Genomic DNA, 13,306 nt, shown 5'->3' with positions numbered 1-13,306 from the left:
TCAAAACAATAACATTCTAAAAAGAACCCACGTTTATTTCCTGTTGCAATGTTGACAGGAAAAAATTTGGGTCCAAACTGTTCCCTAGCAACAGAATTCCAGTGAAACCGTCTATAGCGTATATATGTAGTAACTATGAAAGTGTTTGTTTGTTTGTGGTGCGAAACCAGTATTTTATTTCCAATGTCAAAGGTAAACACACACACTCGGGACAAAGTGGATTAGTTTGTTTTGTCCATGTCAACAAACGCATGCTAATGTCTGGGCCTCGGGCCCTCATCAGTAACCTGGCTGACGCGGCTCGGTGTGCGACACGGAGAGCCTGGACATTTTCCTTTTGATCTTTGTCTGCAAATCCACGGTAATGAGGTGGCGCTGCATTCTGCTCTACCAACCGTAGTACTTTGCCCTGCTACACAACAGCCCCTTTGATCTTTGTCAGGTATCACAAGACGGAGGCGGCTCGCACGCTAGCTAGTCGAAACATTCACATGGATAGACACTTTATTGCCATTTCAACACATGGTTGATTGGGATTTGTCTCGGTGCAATGCTCATTACATCATAAAACAGTGGAAAAAACATACAGTATAAAAACATACAATATAAAAACATACAATGCAATCCCTGAAGTAGAAGTATTTCACGAACATAAAAAATTTAAATAAAAATGCTTCAGTGCTCCATTTAAAGTGCATTATTGCCTTAAAGTGCCTAGTCGGCTAGTGCTAGCCCTTATAGTACAAAGTGCCTGTGCATTAGGGCTTGAGTTCAGGTGACGGACAACCTTGGGATATGTGCTATTCTTAAAACGAGATGTCCTACACTTTTCTTTTTTAATTATCTTTTCCCCCCTCCTTTTTTCCGTTTTTCTTCCACCCCAATGTTAGTCGTTATGCCAATTCCCAATCCCCTTCCTGGTCGTTGTGCACTTACCCCAGTACCCACCCTACCGTCGGTCTGGGAGACTATCGCATGCTTCCTCCGACACATGTGTAGCCAGCCCACCGCTTCTTTTTTCACCTGGCAGCGCGGACTCTCACTGGGAGAGTGTAACGTGTGGAAGGATCACACTACCTCCCCCAGATCCTTCCCTCGCTGTGCAGGCGCCCCGACCGAACTGTAGGAGTTGCTGGACCCACCGACCAGGACCCACCCCACTGGCTTTCCCACCCGCTGACACTGCCAATTGTGTCAGTATGGACGGCCGACCAAGCCGGAGGTACCGCGGCAGCTGGATTCGATCCCACTGTCTCTGCGGTGGTAGACAGGCGCTTAGTACGCTGCGCTACCTGGCCGCCCGACTTTGGAGTCTTCTACCAGAAGGAAGGGGGTTAAAGAGGTAGTAAGCAGGGTGAGAGGGGTCACCGATCACCTTCTCCCCTTTCCACCTGATGTGTGTGGCATATATAGAGGAGGTGTGTGTTGACACGGCTAAATTGAATTGGTGATGAATTTAAATGAATCTACTTTGTCCTGTGTGTGAGCTACCCGTTTACCTATGATGTTGGAAATATAAGACTTTGGTTTAACAAACACTGGAGAGGCGCATCCTTTCATGTGTTGTTGCTACATATATTAGTCTACATTGTCCTGAAGATCTGTGTATGTGTATGTATGTGTGTGTGTGTGCTACCTCTTTACCTCAGGATAGCTACAATACAGTATCAGTGGTTTGATAGTGAAATAATGGAGCAGTCTTAAACATTGAGATGACGACTGTGGATGATGAGACTGCTGTTCATATCTGTGATGTCCTGCTCAATGACTCATGTCATAGGTTTTGGGCTGTGCCGTCCTGAAGACGACTTAATGGCTGTTGAGACACACACACACACACACACACACACACAGAGGGGTGGGGAAGCTTACTGCGCCTCATTGACTTTAGTTTGCCTCCTCTGGAGGACCATATATTTGACATGTGTGTTTGTTAGCTCTCTAGCTACGTGAAGTAGATGTTTATTGAGACAGTCACTCGGGTTATAGGCTGACCCTGGGAGCCCTCGAGGCTTTATAGAGACAGCAGGGATCTCCTGGTGTCCTTGGGTTTGGGCGTGTGTGTGTGTGTGTGTGTGTGTGTGTGTGTGTGTGTGTGTGTCACGTGTTGCACTAGGCAACTTTTTGGGCAACATAAAAGGCTAAATTGAAAGGGCAATCTCACCCATGAAGATGACTTGACACGATTGGGATTTGATTATGGTAATTTCTTGTTACCCAGATAAATTATATTGTGTATTTTGCCCTGTGCCTCTTAAATTCTTGCAGCCTGGTCTGTTTGCCTAAAAGGTTTCCTGGTGTTTCAGCAGCTTTTCAGTGGGCGTTTCCACTGTTAACGGCGGAAGTGTTCAGAGCATTTACACAACATGTGCTTATAAATCTTCACTTGTCTCCGTCAGATTTCGGGCCGGATCCTGGAGGCCCATCAGAACGTGGCCCAGATGAGTCTGATCGAGGCCAAGATGCGTTTCATCCAGGCGTGGCAGTCCCTGCCGGAATTTGGAATTACCCACTTCCTCGCCAAGTAGGTTCCCCTCACACAGCCCACACTGCATCCATCTCACGTTATGTTATTATCGTTCTCTTAAGCGAGGTATCGATGTCGAGGCCACGCCCGTGATTTTTTTTTTACCGTGACGATTTCCTCTATATCCTCTTTTCCAGGTTCAAGGGTGAAAAGAGAGAGGAGCTTATTGGCATCACCTACAACCGTCTGATCCGCATGGACGCCGGCACTGGAGACGCCATCAAAACCTGGCGCTTCAGCAACATGAAGCAGTGGAACGTGAACTGGGAGATAAAACAGGTAAGGAAATGTTTTGGAGACGTTGCTGTTCCAGGCGGCACAGTGGTGTAGTGGTTGACTAGCAAGAAGCTCCGGGGTTCCATTCCTGCTTGGGGACCAGGTACCCAGGTGAGGTATCGCCTGCTTGGGGGCCAGGTACCCAGGTGAGGTATCTCCTGCTTGGGGACCAGGTACCCAGGTGAGGTATCTCCTGCTTGGGGGCCAGGTACCCAGGTGAGGTATCGCCTGCTTGGGGGCCAGGTACCCAGGTGAGGTATCTCCTGCTTGGGGGCCAGGTACCCAGGTGAGGTATCTCCTGCTTGGGGGCCAGGTACCCAGGTGAGGTATCTCCTGGTTGGGGACCAGGTACCCAGGTGAGGTATCTCCTGCTTGGGGGCCAGGTACCCAGGTGAGGTATCTCCTGCTTGGGGGCCAGGTACCCAGGTGAGGTATCTCCTGGTTGGGGACCAGGTACCCAGGTGAGGTATCTCCTGCTTGGGGGCCAGGTACCCAGGTGAGGTATCGCCTGCTTGGGGGCCAGGTACCCAGGTGAGTTATCTCCTGGTTGGGGACCAGGTACCCAGGTGAGGTATCTCCTGGTTGGGGACCAGGTACCCAGGTGAGGTATCTCCTGCTTGGGGGCCAGGTACCCAGGTGAGGTATCTCCTGCTTGGGGGCCAGGTACCCAGGTGAGGTATCTCCTGCTTGAGGACCAGGTACCCAGGTAAGGTATCTCCTGCTTGGGGGCCAGGTACCCAGGTGAGGTATCTCCTGCTTGAGGACCAGGTACCCAGGTAAGGTATCTCCTGCTTGGGGGCCAGGTACCCAGGTGAGGTATCTCCTGCTTGGGGGCCAGGTACGCAGGTGAGGTATCTCCCCGGCCTTTCTGTGTGGAGTGATGTTCTCCCCGCGCTCACGAGGGTTTCCCCTCCATAAAAAGAGAGAAACCCAATGAGAAAGAGATAAACATGCAGAACAGATAAAACGGGCAGGAGCATGTGGATTGGTCCCAGAGTGCAGCCCCACGCCACAGCCCTTGTCTGCTTCTGGCTCCCCTTGGGCCCTTGGGCCTTGGCTGCCTTCTGTGTCGCCATCTTACACATGCTTTGTTTTTTGGGGGGGGGGGGGGGGGTCACCAATGAAATTTCGTCTCTGTGCTTGACCCATCCCGTCACCCTCCCCCGCAACGGCAGCCAGGAGCAGACATGGGCTGCGGTGTATCCGTCTTTGTCAGGGATGCGACAGCGTTAGCGATCTGTTCTGCATGTTTTTCCATTGGGTTTATCTCTTTCTGGAGGTGAAACCTTTGCGAGCGCGGGGAGAACATGCAAACTCCACACAGAAAGGCCCACGCCACCTGGGTACCTGGCAACTTGGTCCCCAAACGCGAATCGAACCCAGGAACTTCTTGCTGTGAGGCGACAGTGTCAACCACTACACCACCGTGCTGCCCTAAAAGTGGGCATTCTAAATGTTTCATGCCTCTATTTAATGTAATTCTTAGTTTTTTTAATCGGAAGGGTGACCTCTTTTCCTCTCTTGTGTTGCTGCAGGTGACGATAGAGTTTGCAGACGAGCCCAGTCTGGCCTTCACCTGCGCTGAGGTGGACTGCAAGGTGGTTCACGAGTTCATCGGAGGTTATATCTTCCTGTCCACACGCGCCAAGGACCAGAACGAGTCTCTAGACGAGGAGATGTTCTATAAGCTGACCAGCGGCTGGGTCTGAGTCGCCCCCTAGCTACCCGGGGGGGGGGGGGGGGGGGTCAAGGGTTGAGAAGTGGGCGTGGTTGGAGGGCGGGACTAGATGTTATGGGTTTATTTTATTCTAGTATTTCTTGGTCTTTGTAATCGTTTGGAACTGCGCTAAAGAAGCCTAGCGCGGCACCGCTATTGCCATGGTTGACACCGTTTTTATTATTTTGAATGATTTTTTTGCATTTACGCTGTCAAAGTCCTTTTTGTTAAAACACTAATATTCTGCTGGACGCAGTCCAGATGAACTCTGAACCTCTTGGCCTCCCTGTCATTAGCAGAGGCCTCGCGTACAATTTGGCAGGAAGTTTGTCGTTCTTTTTCCCACAACCCCTCTCCACCTCTCCCACCCCTCCTGCGCCTCTTCCTGGAGAGATGGTCACCAAACTACGTCCATGACAATTTACAGAACCAATCAAATGCCAGGAGTCCTCTCAATCCCAAAGACTCTTTTTTTTCATTTTTTTTTCTCTCTTTTCTCTCTATATCTCTCTCGCTCTCTCTCTCTGTCTTTACTATGACTGGACTGAAGGAGCTGATGTCATCGACCAGCCAATCAGCTATTATGTCATGATGATAGTCCGACCAGACCATAATATGATCCATCGTTGCTTATAAAGAGTCCTGTTATTTATTGATCCCTGTTTTATTCCCATTTCTTCACTCTGGTAAGGTAAGGTATAGATCACACCCTGTGGTTCTTGCTAATAGCATATTATTCACATCATGTCACCATGTATGACATTTAATTCTACTTTGCTGATGTCCACAATTACATCCATTGCATTATTTACTCTAATACACACACACACACACACATACTGTCCAATCAAATAATCACAGGGGTGCATCCATAAGCAGCAGTGACTGAGTATTGCTGTACATGAATTCACTGTGTCCTCTCTCCCCTCTCCAATGAAGGATTCTTACTTTTAACCTCCTCAAATAGGAAGTCATATGTAAGCACTTTTACGCTCTAAAGATGATCTCCCTGCTATGAATAAGCTGTAGTTAGATTTCTGTTGACTTGTTTTCTAATGTTTGTTTTTTTGTTTTTTATCAGAGTTTGCCTCCAGTTCTAGTCAATTGTACTCTTGTGTTGAGTCGCTCCCTAGTGCATATAGTAATCTCACTACAGCCCGCTGGTTGAACGGAGCCTTGCTCTGTTGTCGTTATTATAGACTTGTAGTTTGCTAACGTGTCTGGAAAACACACTACAGTTCTGTGCTCGCGGGGTGAGTATCCTGTGGTTTTGTTGGAACTCTTAAAAATTACCAAGTCCTCCCCATATAGCTGCCAGGTAACAAACTCCAGTAGTGGTCGTCTTGTCCAAAATCAACGAAGTCAAGACACAGAGATTCCGGAATCTACTGTTTAGCGGATCACGGTTGGAGACCTCAATGACAAAGCCATATCATTCAAGTTTTCAGATGAAACAACGTTTTCAAACCTAATGATTGGATCTGTTTGTGTTCACTCATCACTAAAGACAGTAGAAATTGAGGAGTTTTGGAGGTCGTATTAAATTCACATTCTCCCAACTTATTCGTATGAACAACAACACGAATACACAAGCTGTCCAAAAAAAAAGAACACTGACTTATATGGTTCTTCCATCTGAGGGGTTCAAATTATGGGGTATCATGTTCTGGCAGTACATTTTCCTCTGGGCCAAAGTATTGAAAACGAGAACGCAAATGATAATGTTGCTATAACGATGGAACGTTCGGTGCCAATGTGGAGTTTTGCCAAAACGTGCCTGTGGCTCATGATTCACTACAGGAGGACGACTACTTTAACTACCAGTGTTCCCTTCTACCACCTTCTTTTATCGCCATTCTTTTGATCTTTACACCATATAGTATTAAGCATAATTTACGTATATCATTACGCACCAGCAGTAGGTCACCACGTTTTTTGAAGAATGAATATGCAAAGTTTTTTTTTTTTTTTTTTTTTTCAGTATGAAGGATCAGTAAATGAAGTATTGGTTTTTTGTAACTAATGTAAAAACACAGGTTTTATAGAATTGTACAGTTTGTTCTTTTGTTGCTGCTTGTTTTCTGGGCGGGTTTTGGAAGTGTATTTTTTGTGGGGTAGGGGGGGGGGGCATCTGTCAACATTGTGTAGTATGAAAATTTGTGCCTGCCAATGTTATGGTCTTATTGAGTTTTTAGATGAAGATATATATAAATATATATGAAGATAACACTAGTCTCAAACTCCAGGCTGATAGTATTTTATGACGGTATTTTTGTCCTTGCACACACTACATATTATAATAAATATTGAGGCCTTTTTCCCACATGCTTTTATGTTCTTCATGCCTTTCTACTTCAAGCGTACTTTCATTTTTCTGTTTTCTATTCTAGCAATTGTGGCACTGGGTTGCTTTTTTTAGCTCACTATTTGAAACTACCAATGATACCTTGATATGCTGCAAAACTCTTACTTTGTTCAGTGTCTTTTCTTTTTAAAGAATATATATCACTTTTCGAGACGCTATTCAGGTTTTATCACAATTGAAGGTTAGCATTAGATGATACCAGTATGTATGAAGGAGGCCCAAGTACCATAGTTTAGACCCTGGAGTTTGAGACAAATCAGCAAAAATGAACTGAAGTAAGAGGAAAAAACAAGCTTAGCCTTTTCTTTTTTTTTGCAACAATGTTGTTTTTTTGTTTGCCTCCAATGTCCAGAGCAGCAGTGCATGGCCTGCTGTTTTCAGACTGTAAAAATGCATTTATTTTAAAAAATAAAAATAATTTTTATTTAAACAAGGGTGTCAATTTATCATTGATCGTGTCCCAGATTAGACTTAGATTTTTATTTTCCCCATAACTTTTCTAAAACTAAACGTCATATTCAATGTAGCCTGTTTTGAATGTACTGCTGAATGCAGTGTATCTGTCACTCCACCAGAGGGAAGTATACCACCACCATGTATTATTCTCCTTCTCGTCTCCCACTGGTCCTCTCCGCTGCAGTCTTATCCTAGGCTCCTTTCCAAGCTAATCTGAAGGCCTCTGTTCTTAAACCTGGTGTTTACCTGCCGTCCCTGTGGAAGCCCGAGCAGCAGATTGTATAGGAAATCGGCTCAGGCAGGCGGACCCTCTGTCTCTTGTTCCCAGGGTTTGGCTCGCCGCCCTCTCACGGCGGCTCTGCTACATCCATCAGTCACCTCCTGGGCAGCTGGGACATGGGAGGTGGTGATAACTGAGCGCCTGTCTGGGCCACCTGGTGCCCATGCTGGCATCACAAGGTCGATACTGGCACTGTGTTACAGGTACAGGCGGCCGATGCTATAGGTTCGCCCCTGGACAGTGTGTGTAGTGGGTGGGGTGACATGTTGAGGTCGGATACACACTGCTTGGAATAGTAGACTGTTGTGATAATCGAGAGCTCCCAAAATGGTGTCTGGAAACAGGGTAAGGAGCTTCCAGTGCCGTCCCTGGCAAAATGTCATCCAATAGAAGTTAGTGGAGTAAGATGACGTATATAGGAATGACCTCCACTGTTCTGTGCCCATCTATAGACCAGCGTTTCTCAAACCTTTTGCTCTTGGGAGACCCGCAAACTGATATTACCACCTTCAGGGCCCTTTTCAAATAAAATAAATAAAAGTAAAAAATGTACAACAAGTTTTAGACCAGGGGCCTCTCGGTAGCATCGCAGGGACCTGTATTTCCTAAAAGCCATTGGGATCTTGTCCTTCACTTTGGACAAGATGACATTTTGTGGTCCTTAAGAACCCCTGATCAAGAGGGCTTTCAGGAACTTAGTAACCCGTTTTCCACACGATCCTTTCCCAAGCGTTGCTGATAAGGTGGGGTATCACTCCTAGTGGATTACTGATAAAGTGGGGTATCACTCCTAGTGGATTACTGATAAGGTGGGGTATCACTCCTAGTGGATTACTGATAAAGTGGGATATTACCCCTAGTGGATTACTGATAAGGTGTGGTATCACTCCTAGTGGATTACTGATAAGGTGGGGTATCACTCCTAGTGGATTACTGATAAAGTGGGGTATCACTCCTAGTGGATTACTGATAAAGTGGGGTATCACTCCTAGTGGATTACTGATAAGGTGGGGTATCACTCCTAGTGGATTACTGATAAAGTGGGGTATCACTCCTAGTGGATTACTGATAAGGTGGGGTATCACTCCTAGTGGATTACTGATAAGGTGGGGTATCACTCCTAGTGGATTACTGATAAGGTGGGGTATCACTCCTAGTGGATTACTGATAAGGTGGGGTATCACTCCTAGTGGATTACTTCACACATCTGCTCCCTTTCACTGCACTTTAATTGGGTTTCAGAGCAGTTAATTGAATCAGACAGTCGAGTTCATGATGAATTAAAAGTCAAAGGTTGTCACGTATATTATATTATACATGTACAATGGAAGTTATGTTTCTGACACTTAAACCATTTTCCCTGTGAGCCCCACCCCACCCCAGACTGTATAAAAATGACTTTCTTCATGAACTAGGTCAAAAGAAAAAGTGGAGATTAAAGTAACTAACATCTAAAAACAAGATCAGGGATGCAGGTGGATGTTCAAGTAAGTCAGGAATTGATTATGGAAATCAAATGAGTGTACTGCAAATGCCCAGGTGTGCAAATGAGTAGATGTGCAAATGAATGTCTCACGCATGCCGTCAGGGAGTAGTGCACTAGACAGAGTCCTCATTTATGATCCGGATGGCTTGTAGATTATCTTGGGTCTCTGTCTTTAAAGGGATATTTCACTTTAGTAGGTGTAAAAAATCAGCAGTCTCCCCTCTTATCTCAAATCAAGTAAGCTAGCGACCACTGCTGTCCCTGTCATCCACTGTCAACACCCCTATTCCTCCCAGGTGTCAGGTTCCTCATTCAGTTCAATACATTTTGAGGACCAAGTCTAAATATAATATTATAAACAAACTAGAAAGGTGTGCTCAGTAGAGTGCAAATATCCACCAGGCGACAGCCACCCATTTCTTCTCAAGTAGCCTACACATTAGGATAAGAGTAGGAGGTGGGGCAAACATAAACCAATGAAAGCAGATTTCCCTGCATCATTCCTATTACACTATTGCACTATGACACGATTACACACTATTAAATGGTAAGGCAAATATATTTGTCAAATTTGGTTAATTTGGTTCAAATAGTTCATCCTATAGCGGTCATGACAAAGATTCAAATGAACGCGATTTCAGTTATCGTATTGACAAATATGAATGATTGGCCTGATGGTGGCACTAGAGAAAGGGCCATGGAGTCCAATACTATCCACCTGCAGAACCCCAGATCCCCGCAGGCTGAGGATCCGCAGGCTGAGGACGCTCGCTTCCATTGGCTGATTTGGGTCACGTGACCGTCCCACCCAATGGCTGAATTGGAGTGTTGCACTGCGGGCATTGGCTGATTTGCGTCACGTTGCACTGCGGGATTGATTGATTGATTGATTGAAAACTTTATTAACAGATTGCAGAATGGGTACACGTGACCGCCACAGGCCCTGATTGATTTATTGAAAACTTTATTAACAGATTGTAGAATGGGTACAGTGACCGATTGATTGATTGATTGATTGAAAACTTTATTAACAGATTGCAGAATGGGTACAGTGACGTCACAGGCCCGGATTGATTGATTGATTGATTAATTGATTGATTGAAAACTTTATTAACAGATTGCAGAATGGGTACAGTGACGTCACAGGCCCGGATTGATTGATTGATTGAAAACTTTATTAACAGATTGCAGAATGGGTACAGTGACGTCACAGGCCCGGATTGATTGATTGATTGATTAATTGATTGATTGAAAACTTTATTAACAGATTGCAGAATGGGTACAGTGACGTCACAGGCCCGGATTGATTGATTGATTGAAAACTTTATTAACAGATTGCAGAATGCAGTACAGCGCAATACACACAATTGTTAAGGGGATGCAGACCATGCAGTACTGTTACATTTGTGACATACAGTAAATATATACAAGGGGGAGGGAACTGTACATTTATGATTAATTGAAAATGGGGGACCCTGATGTAAACAAGACGAAAGTCTTTCTCTGGTCTGTGTATTGTTGAGCTGTACTGTACTGTACCCATTCTGCAATCTGTTAATAAACTTTTCAATCAATCAATCAATGGGTACAGTACAGTACAGCTCAATACACAATTGTTAAGGGGATGCAGCCCAGAGAAATACTTTCGTCTTGTTTACAGGGTCCCCCATTTTCAATTCATTCATCAGTCTTTCTCAGGTCTGCATCCTCTTAACAATTGTATGTATTGAGCTGTACTGTACTGTACCCATTCTGCAATCTGTTAATAAACTTTTCAATCAATCAATCAATCAATCAATCAATCAATCAATCAATCAATCAATCTTGTACGAGGTGTTGCACCGCCACTCGGGACAATAAAACGGACCGGTCGCGAAGTCACTCCAGAAACTTGCAGAAACGATGCTTGCACTTCAACGTGATCGGGTCCCGATATGCATAACTACACAAAGGACAAGCCGCAGGGGTGTCCAAAGATGCCCCCATTTTGTCTACGTCTGTTCAGTGTTTATTATTATTATTTTTTGGTTCCTTTCCGCCGCTCCAAATCACGTGACCCAAATCAGCCAATGGAAGCGAGCGTCCTCAGCCTGCGGGTCCCCTCAGCCATTGGGTGCAACAACGGTCACGTGACCCAAATCAGCCAATGGAAGCGAGCGTCCTCAGCCTGCGGATCCTCAGCCTGCGGCTGTCCTCAGCCTGCGGGGATCTGGGGTTCTGCAGGTGGAAGCATCTCATAGAGTCACCAAAACCAACAGACTTCTTCCACTAGGGGTCATGATTGTGCACCACAAACTTATATTGTGTGTGTCTCCATTTTTCTTGTGGCCAAGAGCCATTTCATAACAAATTGGGAGCTTGTTTAGGAATACTGAATATGTATTTCAATGAAGAATGATGGAAATAAATTTAAATAAAATACTTTGTTGACTGATTGGAAAAATATTCCGGAATACAGATCTCTGGCCTACTATCAGCCTATGACCACTGTTTCATCCAATCCCTATAGTTTGCAACATTAGTTACGGACAGAAAGAAAGACAGACAGACTCATGCAACTGATTACATCCGCCTGACCAACTGTCAACTTTTCACAGAATGTTTAGAATCTTTCCTTCACCAAGGCAGCAGTGGTAACCATGGTAAGATACACAGCACACTCAAACCTACAACAAATTGACCAGATCTGCTTACATTTTTCAAAGATAATACATTTGTGAAACACGTACCTTTGACTCAGAATTGTCTGTTTTATGAAAATCTGCACAGCAGTAGTTTGTTTAAACTTCAAAAGTGTGATATGTACACATGTACCTGTTGACAGCGGAATGACAGGGACAGCAATGGTTGCTAGCTTACTCATATGTACTACATACATAGACAAGTCCTACTAAAGTGAAATATCCCTTTAAGGCTGCGGTGGAGAGAAGCAGAGAGAAGAAGAGCCTTGTTGTTCGGATGGTTGGGATCCTTTACGATTCTCCCGACACCAGCTTGATCAAAAGTATCCACCCTTACAGCCCCCGGATTGTCTGTGAGGACAGACGAGGTGTGTAGTGTCACTGAGGGAACAATGAAGTGTGTAGCACTGTAGGAACATTCTGTCCTGGTAGAAGACGTATCTCAGACTGACAGAAAGTAATGTGTCTGACAGCAGCCAGGTTCCCAGACACCTCTGAAGCACACACTCCTCAGAGCTACTGTGTTCCAGGACTCTGCTTCTGGAGATTTATCTGACTCCTTTGTAGAAGAATATTTTCTTTTAGTGTGTATGTGTAGTGTGTATGTCTCTTGTCTGTGCATTTGTGTCTATGTGCATACGCATAGTTCTATATGTGTGTATGTGTGTGAGAGAGAGAGAGCGAGCGAGAGAGAGCGAGAGAGAGAGAGCGAGAGAGAGAGAGAGAGAGAGTGAGAGTATCTGTGAGAGACCTCTGAATGTGTGTGTGTGTGTTGTGAGTGCACGTGGGGCTTCATTCTCTGGGTCTTTCTATTATGTTTCTTTCGGCCACCTCCTATCCTGAGCGGCTGCTACCGCTGATGTTCCCCTGGTCTTCCCCGGTGGGAATAAGCCCATTGTGTCCATTCAGTGTTTATGGGATGTTGGGAACGTCTCCTCCGTCCTGGAAAGACAGTGGTCACTCCATAGTGACGTGGAATTCCCCAGATACCCCTGGGAGGACCAGGTGGAAGATGACCTTGATAGCGGATGAAGAAGAAGAAAAAGACATGACATTTATTTGAAGGATAAACCCCTTGAGATATGCTATCTCGTTTTCGAGGGGGTCCTCAACACAAGACACAAAACATACAATACAATACAATACATAACAAAACAAAACAAAACACAGGACAACAAAATACACGTATACACTGACAGACGCTCTCCCAAGCTCACCCCCACAGTCCACACTGATTCCTCCCAAGAGGATCACCAATATATATATTTTCCCATATAAAACACATACAATATTATAGTTTGATCTGTAAACATGTAAAGAAGATGGGGGGGGGGGATACAGTTAGTTGTTTGCACCTTATTATATGAACCAACGAACTAGATTCTTGTACCGGATCTCCTCTCTGGTAAACAAGAATACCCTGAAGACTCTGGCAGGAGCACTCATTCAAGGGTACTACGACTATGCGTGCACCTCATGGTACCAAAGCACCTCAAAGGCGCTTAAAACAAAATTACA

The 13,306-nt window shown here is 45.1% G+C and overlaps 1 protein-coding gene across 1 annotated transcript in view; it reads left to right on the top strand.

Annotated features, from left to right (window-relative positions):
* Positions 1-4,526, top strand: part of fermt2 (FERM domain containing kindlin 2) — a 74,236-nt gene extending 69,710 nt beyond the window's left edge. The window contains exons 12-14 of the mRNA XM_084311214.1: positions 2,400-2,524; positions 2,665-2,806; positions 4,339-4,526. Of these exons, the coding sequence (XP_084167340.1) occupies positions 2,400-2,524; positions 2,665-2,806; positions 4,339-4,512 (441 nt within the window). The 3' untranslated portion in view covers positions 4,513-4,526. The remainder of the gene's footprint in view (positions 1-2,399; positions 2,525-2,664; positions 2,807-4,338) is intronic.
* Positions 4,527-13,306: the final 8,780 nt, after the last annotated feature.

This window comes from Notolepis coatsorum, assembly GCF_963971535.1.
Source record: "Notolepis coatsorum genome assembly, chromosome: 3".
Lineage (NCBI taxonomy): Eukaryota > Metazoa > Chordata > Actinopteri > Aulopiformes > Paralepididae > Notolepis > Notolepis coatsorum.
The sequence above is the reverse complement of the archived record's forward strand: the minus strand, read 5'-3'. Positions and strand labels throughout refer to the sequence as shown.